The 24,648-nt window shown below is 43.7% G+C and overlaps 1 protein-coding gene across 2 annotated transcripts in view; it reads right to left on the bottom strand.

Moving 5' to 3' along the window:
* Positions 1–24,648, bottom strand: part of DPYSL3 (dihydropyrimidinase like 3) — a 123,997-nt gene that overhangs the window by 17,408 nt on the left and 81,941 nt on the right. For both annotated transcript variants that reach the window (XM_003782064.3, XM_003782065.2), the window contains exons 2-6: positions 14,040–14,128; positions 9,116–9,300; positions 6,188–6,352; positions 3,520–3,581; positions 2,294–2,374 (exon numbers count right to left, since the gene is read on the bottom strand). In XM_003782064.3, coding sequence (XP_003782112.1) covers positions 2,294–2,374; positions 3,520–3,581; positions 6,188–6,352; positions 9,116–9,300; positions 14,040–14,128 — 582 coding nt within the window. The remainder of the gene's footprint in view (positions 1–2,293; positions 2,375–3,519; positions 3,582–6,187; positions 6,353–9,115; positions 9,301–14,039; positions 14,129–24,648) is intronic.

Here is a 24,648-nt window from a genome sequence, read left to right as displayed (position 1 = left end):
CACATTCAAATCACCAAGTGACATTTTCACAGTACACTTGCCTAAACTGTACCACTGACGTACTGAATCAGAATCTCTGGAATTAAGAAAACCTGGTGACGTTAATACACTGTTCATGTTGGGAAGACCTATTTTAAAGCCATGGTGTCCCTATAGCTGTTACGAATGGCATGTAAAGCCCCACTATGCCACCTTATGTGGGGGTGGGGGCAGCAGTGAGCACTTTGTGGCACTCGGGACAGCTACAATTCCATCATGGTTTGGGTCATGGCACAAGTGCAGCTTGCTTCATGAAGAAAGAGACCCTGTATTTTTCAACTTCCCTAAGACATAGCACATAGTAGAGGTGCTCAACAGATAATTATTAAATGTATGACTAAAGATTATGGACTCTCAGACTGTCTCATCAACTTGAAATCTTTGAAAGCTGCCCTTGTTTGTACCCAAAGAGAAGGATTTATTCTCTCTCTTTAGTCACTTTTGCCTAAGTGCAACAAGAAACTCCGAGACAGCAGCTGCCTTCGTTTAGACAATGTGATAAAATCTTTTAGCTCAAGCTGAATTTAATAATAAACACACACAAGAAACTCATCCAAATGGAAAAATGCCCTTATTCTTTTCCTGACTGAGAGCAGATCTTCCCAAGGTAAAGAAAGTATGAGGGTTGGGGGAGGTGGGAGATCAGAGAAACTTGTGTGCTGAGGAACCCCAAGAGGAAAGGGGTTTTGAGTTGAAGTTCATTGCCCCTGCAGGGTCTAGAATGAAGCAGCAGGGGGGTCGGTTTCCAGGGCAGCTGAAGGCAGGGCCAAGACCTCTGGCTGCTGCCCTCCCTGAAAACTTACGCAAGGGGGAAGAAGGCAATTCTAACACCACCAGGGTGCCTCCCATGAGAGCAAGGGATTTGGACCCTCTGTATTTCTAGGAAACCAGTGGGATAATGAGTTCATTATCTCTGGGTATGGGAAGGGGATGTGGGTGAAGGTACTGTCAGAGAGGCCTGACTAATCAGCCTCCTTGGTCACAGTGAGAAGAAACTGCACACTTAGCTCACCTTCTCCACCAGCCAGACAACATCCAGAGTTTGAAATCACCACAGCTGGAGCCCTGCACTGATGGGGTGCTGCTGTCTCACTGGGGAGCCTGTGGCTGGGCTTGGGAAATAAGGAACCACGATACACTATTTCTGGGCAAAGATGTCCACTGAGGCACATCACCTTAGGGGCCAAATTTGGTTCCTCTATTATTATATTTGCTGGGAGCCTTGGGCTAGTGACCTAATCCTTCTGAGCCTCAACGTTCTCATTTACAAAACAGGGAAGTCGATGGCATCTTTAAAGGGTTGGGAGAGGATTAAATGAGAAAACACGAATGTGATGTGGCTGGGCATGTACATTGTTTTCATGCCCCTCCTGACCACATTGACCAAGTCCTGGGCGAACTTCTAAAATGAAGCACAGAGCAAGCATCTGGGAGCTCTGGAATACATCTGCTTTGGCTCACCTCAACAGGCTAGTGCCTGGCACAAAGTGCTCAGGAAATAGTCTTTGAAAGAATGAATAATGGCGCTTGTTGTTAGTGTTATCAAATGGACTAAGAAAACTCATTCTTCTTTTATGGCTGTATCCTCCCAGCAGAGACCAGTGTTGAACGTTTCTGAGATAAACAAAACCCTTCCCAAGACACATCTGTTCGTCTATTCCATTAAGCAGCCCAGGAAATGGAGAGAGAACTGCTTTCTGCTTCCTTATAAACGATCAATTTGGGCCTTTGGGCCCTCACTTTCATCACTCTTTCCTTGAGTTTCTCAATACGATTTCTAGGAAACCAGTGGGACCTCTGATCCCCAAGGTATCTAAATCCTTTATTAGCTAGGCCTGTGGGTTCCACAGAGCTGGGTGTGATGTCTAGCTTCTGAGAAATGCTGCCTTAGGTTTTCTTTAGGACACAGAACATCACATAGCTTTAACACATTTAAGAAAAGAATCAGTAATACCATCCCACTAAATGGCCCGATTTGAAAACCCCTTTTTCCAGGACGCCTTTTCTGATTTTCCAAGAATTGCCCTGTCTCTTTTTGTTTTCCTTCTCCCAGCTTACTTACCTGCTCCCCTCTTTTCTTCCCAGACTGTGAGGTTCTTTAGACCTAAAGATAGCTCCTATCTTTAGCAGGGTCTTTATGACAGGGCCTTACACACACTGACAGCTTAAGGAACACTGAAGAAATGAGGGAAGAAATCAGATGCAGACCCCAGTCTGTGCAGAGAGCATACTCCGGGGAGCTGCACAATGTTACCTGGGCAATGATATCTCCATTCTCAGCATGAACTTGAGCAATGGCCCCCAGCTCTCCTAAGCAGGTAAAGATCTCGTAGAGCTAAAATATAAATAAATGTCTGTGTCACCTTTGCAAGCCACGTTTAGCAACCTCACACAATTACAAGGACCAAAGCTAAAACAAATGCAATAAACCAGAGGAAATAAGTGACTCAGATGGAATATATAGACTAAAATATGCACAATCAAAGAAAAGTGCTAATCCAAATAAATTCTAGGCAACTCTGATATACCCTGTCTCTCAGGCAGACAGGACAAATACATAACAAAGTATTACCAAACCCTCTCCTGTGCCTCTGATACCCATTTTTAATGGAATTATTTTCTGACTGAGCTGAGAAGGAGGAGCTTCAGAATCCTCAGCAAGTCCTCTACTACAGCCTGGCCAGAAGCTGACATGAAAGCTGAAACTTTATCCCTTCACTTTTCAAGGTAGATTTAACTTTACCTCCTAACCAGGAGGCATAGGAATTGATTTTTTGTATTTCCCCTGAAAACTTAACCTTTGTCTAAAACAAACACATGGCAGGAATTTCTTAGGTGAGAGTCAGAGGCAAGCTGATACAGTTACTCCAAACAGCAACAGCCCTTCAGATCCTGCAAGGTGGAGAACCTTACAGTGAGCTTATGAGGGGTTTGAAGCTGAGCAGTAGATGGAGATTCAGGCATGCCTTCCCTCTTCCTTCCACCCCCCCTCTTTTTTTTTTTAAGAGACAGAGTCTCACTTTGTCGCTTTTGGTAGAGTGCCGTAGCATCACAGCTCACTCCAGCTCTTGGGCTTAGGCGATTCTCTTGCCTCAGCCTCCTGAGTAGCTGGGACTACAGGCGCCTGCCACAACACCCAGCTATTTTTTGTTGCAGTTTGGCTGGGGCCAGGTTCGAACCCACCGCCCTCAGTATATGGGGCCGGCACCCTACTCACTGAGCCACAGGTGCCACTCCCTTCTTCCCCTTTTAAGAAAGTTGCTAGCAGTGGAAATTCTAGCTCCCTGTCTGTCTTGCCATGGGCACACTGCCTGTTACAGTATTTAAAATGTAGCATGAACTGCAAGGGCTTCAAGAAGCCCTCTGGACCAGCAGTCTCCCACGGTGACCACAGTGACTCACGTTACAAGGGCCAAGGTCATCAACAACAATGGAAGACCCCTCCAGATACCCCAAACCACACAGCAAATGGGTTGTTACCTCTGTGTTGGACACTTGATACAAGTCCTTGTAGGCCATGTAAACCATGAAGGAGTTAACCCCTGTGGTAGGGAAGGGAGGGAGAATAAAAGAAAGACAACATGATCACAATCACCCGTCACTGTTGCTCCCACTTCCATCACTCATGGGGCCCAAGCACATTACCCAGGCTCCTGTCCAGCTTAAAGACGTTTCTTACTCTCCCAAAGCACTTTACTATGCCTACCCCCACCCAATAAAATCAATAATTCCTAGGAGGTGGCATAGCAAAATGGCTCTTCTTCTGCACCTCCTTCTCACCTCCCCTTCCAGCATCCCCCAGCCCAGGAGGTCCACAAACTCATTACTGCTCGAAGCAATAGACATCACTGAGGATCATTCTACAACAACAATGGTGTTCCCATGCGGGGGTGGTTACGCCTGTGAATCCACCACATGCTACTTCAGTGAGTTTAGGATACTTAACATCTCTGGGCTTTGATTTCTAAATGGAAAAATTACAATATCCTACTTCACAAGGTGGTCATGAACACTTAAGGAGGTAACTCAGACTCTTGTCTCAGGCCTGGTGCATATTTGGTCTCCATGAATAGGTTTCCTGGGATCGGTGTACCTTACAGTTGGATGAATGCCTGTTCTGCACTGGGTCTGTGCACAGGGGACTAAGACTCAGGCTCAGTCCTCAGGGAACCAGCAGCACTAATGGGCAGAAGGCAAGTGTCACCTTGTGCTTAGACCTCTAACTAAAGTCATAAGAGTTAGAGGAAAAGGACTATTTAAATTGCACCCCAAATAAAGTATTAATGTAGTGATTTACAGAAATAGGGACTAAGGAACAGAGAATCATGTTAAGGAAAGAAGGATAATTTTGGTCTCTAACCATTAGGGCCATCTCAGCCCACAGTGTTCCAGGCCAAAAGTGGGTTTGTAATCTGAGAACTTCCCTGCCCAGAGTGGTTCAACTCAGGGCACTTTTCCCCAGCACTACCGTCCCAAAAATCTCCTCATCATCTGTATAATGACCCATGCCATTTGAGAGGCAAGCGGGTGTTAAAGCCATTCAATTTTGTACTCTAGCTGAGATGTCCAGTGTAAAAGGAAATAAAAATACTAAAAAAGAGGAGGTTCATCTCACATTCTGCATTCCCAAGGCATGGAAGGGGCTTGAGGGATAAGGAGGGAGATGGAAAGAAAAAATCATCCTCTGAGGGGTCATCCTTTCTCCTCCAATTCCAGGAGCACTCTCTTCCATTGAACTCCTAGCCAATGTGTCTAAACTACTCATTGGATAACAGTTCTTGCATCTCGTAGTGTTTACTGTTTCACTTCGTGAGCCTGCTTCCTTCTGCCTTGGAAACTCAGCAGAGGCCATTATTCACACTTCCCTAGGTCCCCAGGCCACCTTATTAGGCTGAGCACATTACACATACATGGGCAAATACGGTGCAGGTGAAATATCTGGTGATCAAAACAGAAGCAGAGAACAACAGAATCTGAGACAATGGAACAATCACGTGCTCACTGAGAGGACACCCGTGCACCTAAGCTCCTAGCCTAGGTACCTGCATTCCCTTGCTCCTAGGAATGTCTTAACCTTTCCTGAGGATGCCATTGTTATGTTATAGTAATGGTTTGATCACTGGAGTACAAATGATAGGGGTTAAAAATCCCTAATCTTGGCCAGGTGTGGTGGCTCATATCTATAATTCTAGCACTCGGGGAGGCTGAGGCAGGTGGATCACCCGAGCTCAGGAATTCAAGACCAGCCTGAGCAAAAGCTAGACCCTTTCTCTACTAAAAATAAAAAAACTAGCCCCAAGTTGTGACAGGCGCCTGTAGTCCCAGCTACTTGGAGGCTGAGGCAAGAGGATCAGTTGAGCCCAAGAGTTTGAGGTTCCCGTAAGCACTCTGCCCAGGGCACACAGTGAGACTCTGCTCAAAAAAAAAAAAAAAAAAAAAAAGTCCCTAATGTCATATTTGTCATATTGACTACTCAGGTGGCCTATGTAAACTAAGTTATACCTTTCTAACTTCAGTTTCCTTTACTGAAAAATTGGCAGTAATACATGGAGGTAAAGAACACAGGCTTCAGGCTCGGTGCCTGTGGCTCAAGTGGCTAAGGCGCCAGCCACATACACCTAAGGTGGCGGGTTCAAATCCAGCCTGGGCCCACCAAACAACAATGACAGCTGCACCTAAAAAATAGCCGGGCGTTGTGGTGGGCGCCTGTGGTCCCAGCTACTTGGGGACCACACCTACTTGAGGCAGGAGACTCGCTTGAGCCCAGGAGTTGGAGGTTGCTGTGAGCTGTGATGCTACAGCACTCTACCCAGGGGGACAGCTGAGGCTCTGTCTCAAAAAAAAAAAAAAGAACATAGGCTTCAGACAGATCCACTGCTTACCACCTCTGAGATCTTGGGTTACTTATTCTGAGCCTGAGTTTCTCCATCTGCAAAGTGGAGACAAGAGTAACAATCCCTGTCTCGCAGGGATCCTGTGAGGAGTAAGACTGCATATAAAGTGTCTGGAACATTGTGGTATCCCTACACTCAGGACTTAGGCTCGAGGTTCCAGGATCCAAGCAAGGGAAAGGGACACAAATGAGTGGCTGGTGCTGGAAGAACAGGCAAAGAGAAGCCGGGGGAGGGGCGGGTGTGTTCCGGCTCACCTTTGTCCTTGATGAGGTTCTGCACTTCCTGCTTCACACTGTCGTTCCAGTGGGTGATGTCCACGTGCAAGGCATAGTCACAGCAGCTCTTCCCATCGGCCCACTCTCGCCACTTCTCATAGGCCTCGGTCAGGCTGGACTCGGGCTCAGGCACCACGTGGTCGACTGAATGACAGAGGTTCCTGATAGGTGACTTACAGACAAAGCCCTCGCTTTCCTCTACTCAGCCGGATCCTGCCTGCTTAGCCCACAAAATCCCTCTTCCCACAGCATGGAATTAACCTGGCAGTTTCAAGGATGCGAATGATTTAAACACCACTTAGCTATATAATTCTGGGCAAATTACTAGCTTCTCTAAACCTCAGTTTTTTCTTTTTTAAATGGATGTCAAGTGTAGTGTGGGACAGGGTGTCATAGTGCCTTCCTTCTGAGTTTGTTGTAAGATTAAAAGGGATAATGGGCCAGGCATGGTGGCTCATGTCTATGCCTAGAGTCCTAGCCAAGGATTACAGACTAAGGTGAGAGGCCGAGGTGGGAGGATTGCTTGAAATCAGTAGTTCAAGATCAGCCCGAGCAAAAGGAGACTGCATCTCTACAAAAAATGAAAAAATTAGCCAGGTGTGGTGGCAGGTGCCTGTGATTCCAGCTACTCAGAAGACTGAGGCAGGAGGATCACTTGAGACCAGGAGTTTGAGGCTACGATGAGCTATGATCCTGCCACTGCACTCTAGCCTAGGGTGACGACAGATGGATACATACATACATACACACACAAAAATAAATGGGAAAATGCATGGAAAATCCTTCACTTGATGCCTGGCTCACAGCACGTGCTCAATAAAGGTCAGCTATCAATGAGTGCCGGGTCAGGGAGTCACTGCTAGTGATAAAAGTCAGACTCTCTTCCAATAGTGGAAGGAGTGGTATTAAAAGTTATGTCAGGGTACAAAAGATGGCAGTCCTCTGCTTACTGCCAGAGGGAAGAGCTGGCATCAGTTAAGGGAACATGACTCTAAAGCTCACAGATCTTATTTCCATGAAACGTTTTGCAAAGAATCTGGTTTCCAGGAGGCCCAAATGTATTCTTTCACCTACAACCATCAGTGATATTTTTAAAAATAATGGCATCTATAGCTGGTGAGGATGAGACAAAAGTTTCACTTTCACAGTTCCCCTGGGAAGCTAGAAAGTGTGAATTGGTGCAATTTTCCTGAGAATAGTTCTGAAATAGATTTCAAACACCTGGACACTTTGTATACCTTAACCCAATAACGATTTCCATGCCTAATTATTATTCTTAGGGAAATAAATGAGGCTGTCCGTAAAATGTGAGTTCTAAGGATGTTTGCCACCTCAAACACTGTTTATATACTTACATGTGAAAAACTGGAAACCACTGAAATCTTTAACAATAGAGAACCTGGGTTAGATACTTAAGTGGTGATGCTTTCATAAAATAAATGACTGTAAATTCATTTTAAATGCTGTGGCAGAATAAAAATACATCAATGGAAAGATATCCAGGACATATTATTTAGTGAAAATGGCAGGCCAAAATATAGTCAAGTACATACACAATTATTTTTGTTAAATAGAAAAAAAATGTGCAAAATGCATAACCAAAATCTAATAGCGATGTGGGATTACGAGGTTTCCGTTCTTTTTACAGCTCTAGGGTTTCTAACTTTTCTATGAAGGCCACGAATGCTTTTCTGGTTCTTTGTATGATTTACTCTGTTATCACTGGGAACTCCGATTTTCCTCCTGCTCCTTTCCTAAAGTGGAAGACCAAGCGTAATGTGAATCTCGGGAACTTGAACAGGTCCAACTCCTTGCCCAAGTGGCAGAGAGCCAAGTCATGGTCACTCATTTCCACCGCCTACTATCAAGGCAGCCCAAGTGCACTTATCAGAAAGCAAACACAGGCAGCTACATTACTACCGTCTGGAGCAACACCAGGGCTTTCTTGGGCAGGCAGCTGCTAAAACGTCAGTTGGCTTCCCCCTCTTTGGCTGGAGAAAAGCTTGGTTCTCCCTGAATTGCACCTTTTATGGCCTGGATGCAATTTTCTTGGGTTTCCACACCCAACTAGCTGAAGCTGAACCCTGCCAGTGCTCCTGTCAAAAGGACATAAAAGACAGTGGATAATTCTGTTTCGGGCTGTTCTGTGCTCTTGGGTGGATATATACAGTGTGAAAATAAACAGTGCTCTGGCCGACCAAGTTTAGGGTCAGCACTGGGATGGGCCCCAATTCGTCACGACTCCTTTGGGTCAAGGGAAGACCACCCTGAAATGGTATCAGTCAGTAATCCAATGGCATGCAACTCCTGAGGTTTCTTTGGAATTGCAATAGTTACCAGGAAAAAATAAATAAATAAAAAACCAGGGAAACCACTGAGCTTGCCTAATCTTAAAGATGAATTGGTAAAAATACAGTGCAAACCAGAATCTCAGCACCACTGAAGCCCACCAAATTCCTAAGATCTGAGTCTCCACTGTCATTCATTCTCTGTGATACTCCTGAGCCCCATTCACAGTGCTCTGCTGTGTACCCTGCCCACTCCTCCTCCAGACGCAAGCTGGCAGTTTCATAATAACTTTTGGTTCACTATTCACAACTTTTTAAGTCCACTTTTCCACGGCCAGCTCAGAGACATTTCCTGATTCCTCACCCACTCCAAAAGCCAGCTCCCGCTGCTAAGGTGGACAGGACAGGACGGGAGCTTGCACAGCCAAGAGCTGTATGAATCTCCTCTGTGAGTCACGGGGAGCTGCCCATGTCCTGCTTTTCTCAGGTCTCATTAGGCAGAAAGGCTACAAACTTAGTTGAGGGATGTGTGCAAGTTATCATGAGAGAGCACTGTGGTTCCCACATTCCCTAAGAACACGCCTCTGGGAATAGGAATGTGTAAAATCTGAAGACTTACTGATCATGGTGGTGCCACCTGCTAAGGCTGCCTTTGTGCCTTGGAAGAAGTCATCCACTGTAGTCATTCCCTTGTATGGCATCTGGAAGTGAGTGTGGACGTCGATGCCTCCAGGGAGCACCATCTTCCCATTGGCTTCGATGGTCTTCACCCCTCCAGGGACAATCAGATTGTCTCCAATTTGCCTGTTGAGATGGAGAAAATGATTGGTAAAAAAGCAACTTCCATGGTAAACACAGTGTTACGTCTCGGTGCCTATAGCACAGTGGTTATGGCACCAGCCATATACACTGAGGCTGGTGGGATCGAACCTGGTCCAGGCCAGGTAAACAACAATGACAACTACAACAAAAAAATAGTTGGGCATTGTGGTGGGCGCCTGTATTCCCAGCTTCTTGGGAGGCTGAGGCAAGAGAATCTCTTGAGCCGAAAGTTGGAGGCTGCTGTGAGGTATGAGGTCATTGAATTCTACCAAGGGTGACAAAGTGAGACTCTGTCTCAAAAAACAAAATAAAACAAAACCATAGTGTTACAAGGTAACCACAGTGTTACAAGGATTTAAAAAGTGTTACTTCTATATCAAAGTAATTTTTCCAAGTTTAGCTAGAACAAAGATAGATATAGATGCAGAAAACAATTTTGTAGGTACAGAGCAATCAAATATGTCATTTGCTGGGACCAAGTGTCCTGGATTAGTACTGTAACCCCAGTCGTTTAACAGTATTTATAATATAGTGTGCATAATAAACATTTTTTAAATAATTGTTTTTTATTGTTCTTTTTTGTTGTGTTTTTTATTTAAATTAAGGGGGAGGAATGACACTTGGAGAAGGATCTGAAAAGTGCAAATGAAAGAACCATTAGGATAAATGTTTAAATGTATCAGCCAATCATAGCTGATAGCAGAGTCATAAGGAAAAAGCCAAAGATGCAGATGCCTCTAGCACCAGCTGCTTTTATACGGTCAATGTCCCAGTAGAAACTAAGCCAACGGCTTGGCGCCTGTGGCTCAAGTGGCTAAGGCACCAGCCATGTACACCCAAGGTGGCGGGTTCGAATCCAGCCCGGGCCCGCCAAACAACAATGACGGCTGCAACCAAAAAATAGCCGGGCGTTGTGGCAGGTGCCTGTGGTCCCAGCTACTTGGGAGGCGGAGGCAGGAGACTCGCTTGAGCCCAGGAGTTGGAGGTTGCTGTGAGCTGAGATGCCACGGCACTCTACCCAGGAGGACAGCTTGAGGCTCTGTCTCCAAAAAAAAAAAGAAACTAAGCCAACAACATGATCATGACAACCTCTGCCAGACACAGCTTCACTCACAAAGCTCCAGAGCAGCTCAGAGTGCAACAGGGGAAGACATAGGAGGAAAGTAAGTCAATGAGGACCTCAAAGGCACATCTTACAGAGAAAGCAAAAAATATAGCTAGTTCCTACACAATGCTACTTATGGACCTAGGATTCTTAAGTCTCTGCCAGTGGCATGAGTGCTTTCCCCTTTTGTTCAGCCAAGAAAGACACTCTCTTGGGGCAGTAAGAAGTCCACCACTGGCCTGCCAAACTCAAAGTTCTGCAACTAAAATAAAGTATTCCTGACATCTCTAAGAGCTCGAGACTTCACCACATCACCACTGGGCCATTCCAGAGCCACCACAATTCAAAACATGCTGTGGAAAAAATGCAGCCTCTGATCGTAACTCCATTCTAGTTCAGATACTGGCTGGTTCTGTTCATACTTTTCTCCCTCACTGGGTTTCCTTAGGGGAAATTAAGAACCAAAGGCATGAAGAATAGCCTGGCCTATGTGTTTGGATTCACATATGTGTGCTTTTAGCCATTTCAAAAACTCGCTTAACAGTGAGTCTGAAACAGAAATACCTTCCCTCTTTTTCCACTACACAGATAGTGTCACAGCAATCCTTGGAGGCTCAGTTTCCACCCCCTCTCCTTTGTCAAGTTTCTATTGACAGCCAAGTCTAATAATTGAGAATGTGGCTGTGCGCTGGATGTAGGCTATCTACATTCACAATCTAGATAGCTGGTTACCAGCTCTGCTGGTTACTAGCTATATGACCTTGGCTAGTCACCATGAGTCATATCACCATGACTCAATTCTTTCATCTGTAAAATGTAATAAAGACACTCCTTCATAGGGTAGTTGTGTAGATTACATGTGAATATATGTTAAGCCAACAGAATCCTGTTAGATACCACCAAAGAATCTAATAAAGATCAGCTATTGTAATTAATAACCAGTCTTCTTTCTCCTCTGAATCACATCTGTTCTACTAATTGAATGCTCGATATTGCCTCTACCTGGTAATGCTAGGTCCTTTGCTTATGTACAAATATCTCAGTTCCCCTAAAAGGGTATAAGGTCCCCCAGGGAAGACAACATGATGATTTAGCAGTCTGAGTCCAGTGCCTACACAACCACATGTGCACAGGAAGTACTCCACAAATACATACAGACCAACAACTATGTAACAGTGTTCTTATGCTCTGGGTGCTAAGAATGTTGTTGGTGATATACTAAATTTTAGGATTAAAGATCTCATTTGTTTAACCTTCCTTATATCATGAACATAACCATCTGACGGTTAAATTCCTTCTGTAACTGTGGTCCTCAGTCTCTCGCCATAGACCAGTATTGATGGTCTGTGGCCTGTTAGCAACTCGCCTGCACAACAGGAGGTGAGCAGCAGATGAGCAGTGAAGCTTCCTCTGTATTTATAGCCACGCCACATCGCTGGCATCACCACCTGAGCCCCACCTCCTCTTAGATGAGCGGCAGCATTAGATTCTTATAGGAGCAGAAACTCTACTATAAACTTCATGAGAGTTAGGTTACACTCTCTTTATGAGAATCTAATGCCTGATAATCTGAGGTAGAGATGTCATATGCTTGAATCATCCTAAAACCATCATCCTCTTCCCTGGTCGCTGGAAAAATTGTCTTCCATTAAATTGGTCCCTGGTACTGAAAAATGTTGGTGTCAGCTGTTCTATAACACCCTTAGCAAATGGCTTTCTTGTCTTCCTAATGGAGATGGCAAAAATAATTCATGTTGCATATTCGACTCTGGAAGTCGAATGGATGCCTAATGCACTGTGTGATCATTTAATGATGGCTGCCATGAGCTCTGAGAGGAGGAAGAAGTATGTGATACTAAATTTCCCCCATCTCTGCACATCTTTAAGTAAGGGGACTTGCTATCTCCAAACAGAACCATATAATTTATTATTAACATAAAAATATAAAATCTTCGTGGCTTATATTTTGAAGAACTTATTAGTTTATTTTGTTTGGCCTACCTATTATTTCCATTTCTTTTTTTTTTTTTTTTTTGATTGAGACAGAGTCTTACTTTGTCACCCTCAGTAGAGTGTCATGGCTCAGAGCAACCTCAAACTCTTGGGCCCAAGCAATTCTCTTATCTCAGCCTCCCTAGTAGCTGGGACTATAGGCGCCCACCACAGCGCCCAGCTATATTTCCATTTCCTAGCTGAAAAAGTAATGATGTAAATTGGCAAGGAAGGCAACTAAGAACAAATATGTTTGCTTGGTCTTACATTTGTTCCTTCTTTCATTCACTCATCCATTCAATGTATTTGACTAATATGTTGACTGTTAGCAAGTTATTTACTCTATCTGTGCCTCTTTTTCTTCATCTGAAAAAAGGCAGTAATAGTATGGTACTTGATTCATAGCATTGCTGGCTGGCTGAATGAAATAAAGACATGCAAAACATTTAACACAGTGCCTGGCACATACTACACACTCAATAAAAGGCAGCTATTATCAAATCTCTATGTGCTGAGGAGTGGGTGTTGAGGATATGAACAAGATATTATCTTTGCTCTCAGGGAGGCTAAGTGTGCCAGCATTGCTGTGACTGAGAAGAGCAAATAGTATTTTGAGAGCACATAGGGAGAGAAGTTAGCCTAGACCTGGGACTTGGTAAAGAACATCTGCCTGCAGAAAATTTAATTATATTGAAGTCAAGGGGAGCTCCTATCAACCAAATCTTAAACTAGCCAATGAAGTTCAATGACATAAAAATAAAACTGGAAGAGGCCAAAGGTAGCCAGTAAGATGGATTGGCTTCTTAGGTCTCAATCAACATACACTTCTCAGTGTGGTGGTGTGCTTTGATTTACTTGGTGTACAATGGTGTAAATCAAATCCTCTGTGTATGGAACCTACATATAAAAGTTAACTGGCTATGCTGCTGATGGGCATCCAATAGCAAACCATTTTATAAAGTAATACATTCCTAATAAGACTATTTGGAAATCTTTTCTGAAATGCATGTCCTCCATGGGTCATTATGAAAGTTTGGAGATACACAAAAATTAAGAAACATAAAATCCATGTGGATGGAAAGAAATAAAGCTCTCCCAGCAACAATGATGAGCAGGTCAAAATTTGCATGGGTGAATCAAAAAGGATGCTATTGACTGTGTTTTTTGGAAGTGAAATAATGGACAATAACACAGTTGATCTCAAAACTTTTGTAGTGACCTACGTATCTGTGCCCTACCCATCTAAGTCCTACTCTTATGTCCAGGTTCAGTTTTAATACCCTGTGTCTAAATGGATTTCTCCTTTCTGTGTACTTCCAAAATCACTTATACTGATTTCAACACAGTTAATATCTATTACACAAGATCTAACATTTTTAGGGTGCTGTAATTTGTGTACATTTTTCAGTATCTTTAAGGTCAGTGGCCATGTTCCCACTTTTTTCACAGCCCACAGAGTGCCTATCCAGACAACTTGTGCAAAGAGGCCTTCAGCATCATTCTGTTGATGGAATTCAGATTTTTCATGTTATGAAAAATAAGTTGTGAAATCTAAGCTGCTTTCTGGGCTGCCAATGAAGAAAGGAAATACAAAAAGAGAAAGAGAAAGGTTCTATATACATACTTTATCAAGCCATCTTCCATGTAAATATCGGCATAAAAAGACTGATCATCGTTGACGATTCTGCCTCCCTTGATAAGGAGACGGTCACTCTAGAAAAGAAGGAAAACATGAGTCATTTTTATAGCTAGGATTTCAGAGAAGAGTGATCTGATAAGCTTTTCCCAATTCATTCATCTAGAGCTCTAGGAGAAACTCATTTACTAAAGACGTCTGTGTGCTCATGTACTCAACATTTGAACTAGGTATATTTACTTGGGGATTCAGTCTTTGTTTACCTCTAATTCAAATTATTCCAGAATTTTACTTCTTGCTTTTGAAACCTGTCAGCGCCACTGGGAAACACAGCTACTCAGGTAAGTGAGAGACTCATTACAGTATCTTTTCTGGTGTAGTAGGCACTAAATATTAAAATGAGACAATAGATACTTCAGTCTCTAGCACTGTCTGGGACTCTGCTGATACTCATTGGTGATTCTCAAACATAGAATTTAGGACTAGGCACACAATGAAGCCAGTTTTTAAACGTATTTACAATGAAGGCAGCACCTGTGGCTCAAAGTATTGGGGTGCCAGCCCCATATACCAGAGGTGGCAGGTTCAAACCCAGCCCAGGCCAAAAATTGCAAAGAAAAAAAAAATTTACAATGACATGACAACATGCTCAGATCCTGTTATATTTGAGATCCAGGGTATTTATATGTGTGTATGTATGTATACATATACATACATACATACACAGGGTGGATATAAAGTTTGTGTGCAATTTAAAATAATTTAAGATAGCAAAGTGCACACGAACTTTATGTCCGCCCTTAAATGCACAAATGCCCTCAAAGTTGTGAAATATAAAAGAAAATCACCAGATGGAAAAAAAAATAACCAAAATGTCTATAATATTTCACTCATGGTGGAAAAACTGTGCATGATTTATACTTACTTCATTGCACCCAGAATTTCTCACATTTTCTGAGTATATTTCCATATTGCTTTGATTATAAGAAAAATCATATCCTTTGAAAAATTATAACTTAGATGTAATTCGGGTAAGTGATCCAACTGGAAACCATACGGGAAGAGTCCCAAGTTACACAGGTCACTACAAAAGTTTTGATCCAGGTAATAACAAAATAAACATAGACCGCATAGGTAAGTCAGGAAAGGCATAAAGCAGGGCCAGCACTAGAGATCACGGATTTCATTAAAAGAATGGAGCTTAGACTAGAGTGTAAGAGAAGGACACAGGCAGTCCCCAAGTTACAAACATCCAACTGACATGTGACTCGCACTTACGAACAGCAGCTATTACAGGTAAGACCTGTTTCAACTTACACCGAAATTCAACTTAAGAACAAACATAAAGAAGCTATCTTGTTCATAATAGGCTAGATTTTATGAGGAATTCAACTTAAGAGACTTCAACTGCATCCATCCATGGCTTATCTATCCACTCATTTAGCAAATAACTAATATTTATTATTAAACAGGTGAGGAGGGTACAGTTGTGAATGGATCACAACAGGTCAATGCTTTTATGAAACTTCAAGGGGAAGTGTGGCCATAAAGAAACAAAGGAAGTCAACAAAACAAAACACTGTGAAACGGTATTAAGTGTCACAGACTCTGGGGCTTGTTTACAGAGAGGCTGGCAAAGGTCTTTTCAAGGAAGAGATGGGAGTGAGGGTGGAGAACTCCTGCAGGTGGAAGGAACAGCACGTGGAGGGGTTCTGAGGTAGCAATGAGTTTTGTTTCCTTGAAAACCTGAAAAGCCTCGATGTGGGAGGAGCTTACGGTTCAAGGAACAAAGTGGCAGATGAGGTGGGGGGGCAGGCAGGCTAAACATTCTGGGATAGATAAGAATCGGGGTTTGAAAGAAAAGACACTGAGACCCAACACGTGGAAGGCTCGCCAGCACAGGAGAGAAGACCTGTGTAAATAGGGCAGTTCTGCTTGTGCTGATCCAGGGGTCCAGGGCAGGAAGACTTCAGATTCAGGGCTAACCACGGTCATCTCTCCCTTGACGCCAATTCCCTGACCCCTGTTGGAATACACTAGCTTGGGGTCCTCAAACTTTTTAAACAGGGGGCCAGTTCACTGTCCCTTAAATGGTTGGAGGGCCGGACTGCGGGCCCTGGGACGAGTCGGCTGCTAAGTAGGACAGGCAGCGGTGGCAGCGGCTGGATAAATGTCCTAGGCGGGCTGCATGTGGCCCGTGGGCCATAGTTTGAGGACACCTAGAGAACCCATAGACAGGCTGACTCCTGGCTTCACAAATGAAAAGGGTCAGAAAACAAGAGTGGAAGGCAGGGTCTCAGGTGGGACAGCGGCAATTCCCACTTCAGCTTCCCTGCTTCCAAGGTATTGCGTGAGAGTAAGAATTTCGTCATGTCATATATGTCAAGGGAAAAGATTTTTTTAAAGGTACAGATAAATGAGGTGTTTAGGAAAAAAAACCTACATATTGGCAAGAAAGATGTGCTAATGAGGTCAAATACAAATGCCCGTGATATGTTACTATCAGCCCCTCACGCTCTGGTCTCTGTCAATATGGCTACCCCATTGCTATCATTGATTGTCTTGTTTTTTATGCAGTGGGCAAGCAAAAAAAGATGCAGTTCTTGTCACATGTTAAGCTCTCTGGCTACTAGGCCTCTGCAAAAATGTCCTCTCTGTCTTCCCATGGGTTCACCTGGCATCTGGCAGCCATCTTCTCCTCGGCAGACCTCCCGTCAAAGGCTTTCTCTCCCAAGATCCATCAACTGACTTCCAAACACTTCACCTGTTTCCACTGCAATTTAGTTGAAACCATTACAGTATTCTACTACAGCTGATTTATTGTTCAATTACCTCCTTACTAGGCCAAAGACTCCTTCAATCCTGTAACCGTGTATCTTTTGATCTTGATTTTGTTATCTTAGTTCCTGGACCCCATCCTAGCCAGCTCTTACATACTGGTTAAATGAATGGCTGAAGGGTGGGACTGGGAGGTTGTATTACATCACTATACTACATTGACAGGAGGGAAAGGCATCTGAGTCAGAAAGTTATATGAAGTGGCCAGAAAATTGCAATTTTAAGAAAAAAAAGGAAATCAGTTGTAATCTATTGTTTTAACAGTACTGCAAAATTATGTGAGGCAGTCCTAGGCTTGCTTCTAAACGGGTGTGTACATTAGAGAAATACATATTCCTGCTCCTTGCTCTCAGCCACCAAATTTGTGTTTTAGAAGCTCTATAGATGGCTCTTACGCAGCCATCAGCCAGCCCAGCACCAAGTCACAGAGCAGCACACAGTTCTCTGGGCCTCTGAAGGCCGTGGAGCATCTCCAATAGGAGCTTCATAATAGATACATTGTTGCTAACTGTAAGAGCTCCCTTTCACAGCTCAGTGCTTTTCGGATTATCTTCCCAGCAAAGAACTAAATTGGTTTGTGAAAATGGGCTAGTTTCTGTCTGAACTGAGACCAGTTATGAAATATGACCAGCCTCCAGACCTCCAGCTCTGCACCACGCTCACAAACATCACCTCCTTTAAGAAGTGTCAATGTCAGCCAAGGGGAAAAAGCTCTTAGACCCCATTGCCAGGGGGGTGGATAGTAAGAACTACTCCAAGTGGATTAGCGCCTTTGAGATGGTGGCATTAGAAACTCTTCAAATAGTACTTAAATACACTCTTTCTGGCTCAATACTCAGAAATTTAAACAGAGCTTAAAGACGAAGAAATGATAGGCCTGATGTAGATTTCAGAGAAGGGGGAAACAAAACCTTTGTTCTAAAGGCTGAAGTATTAACAGTATTATTATTTTTCATCATGCAGAGCAGAAACATCAAAACCTAAACTCACAGAGTTCAAACAAATGTTTCCCTTAGGGCAGGGGTTCTCAACCTGTGGGTCGCGACCCCTTTGTAACAATGAAAATCCATCCTGCATATCCGATTCATAACAGTAACAGTAGCTAAATTAGTTATGAAGTAGCAATGAAAATAATTTTATGGTTGGGGGTCACCACAACATGAGGAACTATATTAAAGGGTTGCATTAGGAGACATTAGGAAGGATGAGAACCACTGCCTTAGGGGAGCCTCAGTTTGTCTCCCAGAAAAAAAAAATTGCTTGATTTATTTCATTAATAATTTTTTCCATGGATGGGGGACCCACTACAATGGTCAGCTTTGGCAAACCAGCCATCAGATACAGAAGAGTCTGCAACGCAATTCCTGGCCTGGGCAGTGGGGAATGTGAGGGTTGGGTGTGACATAGCTGCTGATCACTCCAAGGCCATAGAGAACCAAACCTCCTTGGGCACAAAAACTGTTTGCTTGAGAATTAATGGGCCAGCCTCAAAGAATCACACATGCTTGCCTCAAAAACCCAGTAAAGTTGAACAAACCCAACACCTGTGATTAAAAGCTTCCTTCGGTGATGAATTTGGCTTTGTGGGGCTCCTCCCTTCCTGCCAAGCATCCATGAGCGGCCTAAGGAGGCAACATGGTGTCATGTGGAGCCTGGAAGCTCTTTCATGTAATGATGTACATAAAGAACAATGGTATTTCGAGGGCATGCGGGGGGTTGGGGGGGATAATCTGGAGGGTATTTGGAACCAAAAAAGACGCTATTCAGAGCCTGAAAAAAACCAGCTGGGAACACCCCCCACCCCCGCCTTATGCCCTGCACAGCCACCTAGTGTGTCTGAGTGTGTCCCTGTCTGGTGGCCCAGTAGGGTGCCTGGCTTACAGGATGTCGGGGAGGCTTGTGTCCAGCTGGGTTCTCCCACTCTGGGAGAATCAGACCAACCACTTAACTAGGTATGTGATCTTGAATTAGGGCTTAACCTCTCAGAACCTCAGTTTTTTCACTAGCGCAGAGTGAATAATAACACCTAGTCACGTCACAGGGTGGCTACCAAGAATGAGAAATCTAGCACATAGTAACAGCTAATAAATATTTTACCTATTTATTCCATTAACATTATTTTTAGTACCTAGAATTATGCTGGAGAGAGACTATTGGTCCCATTTTCCAAATGGGGAAATACCTATGGAGGTGTGTGACTTACTCCAAGTGACAGACTTGATTAGTTCTGGCTGGAAGGAAATCCAAGTCTCCCACTCCTTGTCACTGCACCAGTTTCTCCTAGCCCACTAAAGCAGGTGTATTTCAACCTTATGACCTGTTAGGGCTATCATCTCTGGCACCGAATCTGACTCTTCCACCGTTCAAACTGTTGACCAGCGCACTGAGGTAGGTAACTCAGGAACCCAATAACTTAAGCCACTCCTTATAAAACCAGTGCATTAAATCTGCCTCTTATGGTCTGAATGTGTTAATGCAGTTTATAAAGGGCTCTAATAACAACATAGGATAGCACAGGCCCTTAGAGTGTGGTGCAAGTGTAACATTTTTCCCTTTAACTATGGTATGATCATGATTAGGAAAATCAATTGTAAAAAATTCATAGTCTGTGAGACAGAGAGAGGACAGAGAGACAGGGCAAAGAGGAGACAAGGGCAGAACAAGACAGAGAGAGGAATGAAGGAAGCAAAAAAAGAGACAGAAAGGAAAGAAATAAGGAAGGAAGGGGGAAAGGGAGGGTGGAAAGGAGGAAAGAAGAAAGTCAGAAAGGAAGGAAGGGAAGGAGGGAAGAAAGGGCAAGAGGAAGGAGGAATGGGTAGAGAGGGAACAACAGTGATGTCACCAAGAACGGGTGATTCAAACTAGAATAGGGAATGACGGACAGAATCTTGAACTAAATCCTATTGGTGATGTTGGTTTCCATTGTAATTTTCTTCCCCTAGTCTTTCATTTAAAGAACGTAAGTTGCCACCTCTGTTTATCTGAGGTAATGAGAATGTGCCTCCCAGAGAAACCAAAGCCCTCCATGGACTTCTTCCCAGTCAATAAAATCAGCCTGAGAACAGTACTTAAAACACATCTGTTCCATACTCTGCAGACATTCCAGCAGCTCAGAATAAAAACTATAATCCTATGAAGAGGATATAAAAGAAAGGACAAATCTTCCCAAATCAAATATTTTGTTACCTGCATTCACAAAGCACAGACTCTGACCCCCTCAGCGGGGATTCAAGATACTTTAAAAACCCAGATGAAGGTGCAGGTGGTTATTTAAAATAAATTCCCACTCGGGTAATTAGATTTGACTTCCTAAAAACATTCCCAATCTTAAGAAAACATAAAGATGAACAGACTACATGGACGAAATCTTGTTTTTCTTCCCCAAAGCAGCACCATTTCCAGAAGAGAGAGAAAACCAGGCTTTCTAACAGAGTCCGTAGGCCATAGTTCTCATCCCCACTGTCTTATCAAATACGTACCTGGGGTGAGAAACGCAGATAGAGTTTGAATTCTAGCACTTACACTACCTGTGATTGGATAAGTGACTTCCCCTGTCTGGGCTTCAGTCACCTCATCAGTGAACAATGGGGACAAGAAAACCTTTTTCTGAGGGTGGGGTAAGGCTTACGGGACACACCATACTTAAAAGGCTGAACTCTTCTTGGCATGCTGTAAATGCTCAATGCATGTGATCCATCATCATCATTCTTACATTTCACAAATATAACCAGCCACTGTAAAACTCCTTTCAAGAAGAACTGAACTAACACTTTGTTAATCAAAATATAACAGACCTTGCCATAAAGGGAATTCCAGAGACTCCAGTCTCTAGCCAACCCTCAGCAACTGTTCTCAACTCCTGGCACAAGGAACCAAGGTCAGCCAAGACTTCCCCCCTTTTAAGCCCACCCCCACAGGGCAAGTTCCCAGGGCCCCTTCAGGTCATTCTTGTTCTGGAAAAATGCTCTCATGAGGAGATAACAATCTATTCTCTTCCAGCAGGACTGGAGAGTGGGTGGCAAGGTCTTAAAATGGCCTCCACAGCCACCCTCCCTGCTCAGTGTATGGATGGATCTGTTTCTAGGACCCTCAGCGACAAGCATGCCATTGAGACAGAGAGAAAAGAGAGAGGCCTGGGAGAAAACATATGTTGGGGAGAAATGCAGTTTCTTGGCTTGGAGTCTTTACTGAAACTGAGCAGGCTATTCCAAACCTCTAAACTGCTACAGATGAGAGTCTCAAAACTGTTGTCTTTTCCCTCATCATCTAAACATACTGATGACCACTGAAGTGTGCTAGGAAGAGGTTAGCTGGGGGCACTCTCTCAAAACACGACACAAAGGAAGTACTGTTCTGGAGTTTCGTTATTAACTCAGACAAGGTAGGAAAAGCAGAACTGTGGAGGAAGCAGTAGCCAAGGGCAGTATTAGCCAGGGCAGAGTGGCTGCTCTAGCTTCTGACCTGGGGCATCAAAGCCAACCCTGTGCATTCTTCTCTCCCCAGAACTTCATGTTCACTGTTTTAAAGAAGTTAATTATCAAAGGGCCTGACATGTGAGGTGGCCTGCCCTGGGTCAGAGTAGACGGGAGAATGACCATGGATGGCACCTTAATCCCAGACCCCTGATAATGGTTTTTCAGTCTTCAACAAGGTTCCTGACACAGATAAGCACAAGTGGGTAACAAGGCCAGGAGTGAGATGATGGGGAGGGGAGAGACAGCCCAGCGGTGGACCAGAGGAGCCCCAGAGTCAGTGTTCTCAAGAAGGACTGACAGCTGGGCGTCCGTGCAGCCCAGACCTCAGTCACTGGTGTCCTACCTACGTGGTGTTTGACACGTCCCACTGTAAATTGTGCTGCTACTTGCTGAATATTAGCCTGAAATCAATGTATTTGAAAAGAAAACACCATCTTACTCTCATAAAGTCTAAGCCACCTTCCCTTGCCAAAAATAAACAGTGAATTTGGGAATGAATACAGTAAAAACATCACCAAATTTTGTCCACATTCTGCTGCCTTCAGGAGCATTCTAAACAATGAGCTCAGATCTGTCATTTTGTTTAAAAGGATAATTATCAAGCAGCAGGAAGGTGTTAATGAGAGGCTAGCACCAAGCGGAAACTTGTCCCTTGACCTACTCAGAAGATTTGAAAGAGAATTAGAAAGGGGATAAAATTTCTCACTATGTGACTTCATGTTATTTAATGCCCTCTTCCAGAATCATCTAAAATGATCTAATATATCAGCAGGAATTCCATCCCTGCTATTGGAACTTGGGCCAACATGGGTCCACATGGGTCCACAGGGGGCTGTCAGGAAAAAAAAAGCAGAGTGGCAGAGATCTCCCAAATACCAAGCAACACAGCAGAGGGAAGAGATTACCGGGGACCAGCTGTAGGTCAGAAGCCTGGGGGCAGGGACAAACCAGTCTTATCAGAAAATAGGATTTGCCAGAAGTGGGTAAAAGAAGAATGTGGTGCATCTTTCGCTGGGCTCTTGGTTGGACAAAAATGGAATTATTGCTGCCTGGGATGAAAACCAGCACTAATAGCACTTTGCAAGGCACCCAGAACTGTAGGCAGCTGACAAAGTTGGGAAGCCAGGACTGCAATGGCGTCTCTGCCGCTAACTTATTGTGTGGTTTTAGACAAGGAACCTGACCCATTTCTGTGCCTCTGCTTCCTTGACAGAGTGAAGGTATATCTCCCCCTGGAAAGGCCACTTATGTGCCTGTAAAAAAAAAAAAAAAACAGAGGTAAATGCTTACCTCACAGGGACAATGTCATAAGGCAAGGCTGGATGCTTACAAAAGGCTCCTAAGTGGTAGACATGACTGAATTACTACTTCTCCTACCACAGCATTACAACTCCCCTTTTATTGCTCTTATTATAGAGATGTACAATTAAAGTCAAATCCAAATTGCAGTATACATGTAAGGCAGCTATTACCATTATAGGCAAAGTGCCTAAGAAACATGTTGCTCAGGACCGGAATATAAAGTTGCTGCTTTAGAAAACTAATTCCCACCCTTCTTTGGCCTGTATTTATATGAAAGCTTTGTGTTTCACTACTGTTTTGTTTTACTTTGCCTTGTTCCTTTTTAAGCCTCAAGCACATAAGCCATGGGGGAAAGCTCTCTGTACACATGCAGACTCAAGAACTGGGATCCAGCTTAGGTCAAACAGGAAGCCATGTCCCATTAGCCCTTGAGTTCATGCAGAAGCCAAATGCCTATTCCACTGGGAAGAAGGGCCTGAAATTTCAACTCACGTCTTGGCTCTAAAGATAAACAAGTTTAATAATTTGTTCCTGAAATATCTACTTGTGTAATTACTGGCCGTGGAGTCTTACATTAGGTGTGTGGAGCAGAAAAGATGAAACAGTAAAACAAATACGCCATGAACACGAATAATAATGCAAAGGATGAAACTCTAGGCGCAGGAGAATGATCAGTGATTACCAGTGGCAAGGGGCGGGGGTGGGGCAGATGGACTGGAGAATAAGTGGAGGATGCCAGGGGCAGAGAAACCACCCTGCACGATGCTGTGATCGTGGGCACAACAGACATTATGCATTTGTTAAAACCGAGAGAATTGTACAACAGAGTTTAGTCCTAATATAAACAGTGGGCTTTCCTTAATAATGTATTGATATCAGTGCATCAACTGTACCATGTGTATCATACTGATGCAAATTGATTAATATTAGGGGACACTTATGGCACGTGGAGGGAGTGAGAAGGAGTTATACAGGAGTTCTCTGCACTTTACGTGCACCATTTTTATGTAAACCTAAAACTGTTGTTAAAAAGACAAAGTCACTCTGGGACATCGAGGCAGGTGGATTGCTTGAGCTCAGACATTTGAGACAAGCCTGAGCCAAAGTGAGACCCCCATCTCTAAAAAAAAAATAACCAGACGTTGTCGCAGCTCGTATAGTCCCAGTCATAAGGGAGGGTTGAGGCAAGAGAATTATGTGAGCCCAGGAGTTTGAGGTTGCTGTGAGCTATGATGCCACAGCACTCTACCAAGGGTGACAAAGGAGCCAAAAAAAAAAAAAAAACATACAAAGTCTATTCATTGAGAGAAAAAGAGAGAAAAGGCGGGGGAAGAAAGAGAGAGGGAAATGGGGAGAGAGAAATGTAGAGAAATCTTCCGTCTGGCAGAAATCAAAGAAGGGTCCGCAGAGACCTGCTCTGGTTGGATCTTGGGGAAGTGTCTGATCTGGATGCAAAGGTATGGCCAAAGGAAATTTCGATCAGCGAAGGGAAAAAATAACCCATACATAGCATTTACTAAAAACTTCTTATGTGTCAAAAACTATTAGAAGCTTTAAGTATATTTTGTTCAACTAATCCTTAGTAGAATGCTATGAATTATATCCTGTTATCTTCCCCCAGTGAATTGATGAATGGAAGCTTAGGGAGGTTGTTCATGGTCTGACATCACATAACAGTCTTGGGAGAACCGATGGTACCAGGGCAAGAAATGCATTTCACTGGGAAGCTGCGGAGTTGAGCAGAGCCCCCGAGGATACTGAAGTGAGGGATGCGAGAGGCAGCCAGCTAGGGAGTTCCACCTTTATTCTCTGGACACTGGGGAGCCTTAGAAGGATTTTGAGAAAACAAGTAAAATTCAACCTTAGAGTCAAAAAAAATTAAGCTGACAGAATGACCACGCCAGAGATAAAGAAAAGAACAACTTAGAAAGTAACAGCAAATGTCAGGGAAAAAGAACAAATAAAACAAGGAACAACCTTTA

This window comes from Otolemur garnettii, unplaced genomic scaffold (assembly GCF_000181295.1).
Source record: "Otolemur garnettii isolate 467f Iridium unplaced genomic scaffold, OtoGar3 scaffold00003, whole genome shotgun sequence".
NCBI lineage: Eukaryota > Metazoa > Chordata > Mammalia > Primates > Galagidae > Otolemur > Otolemur garnettii.
Note: the sequence above shows the minus strand (reverse complement) of the source record. Positions and strands in the feature narration are given on the sequence as shown.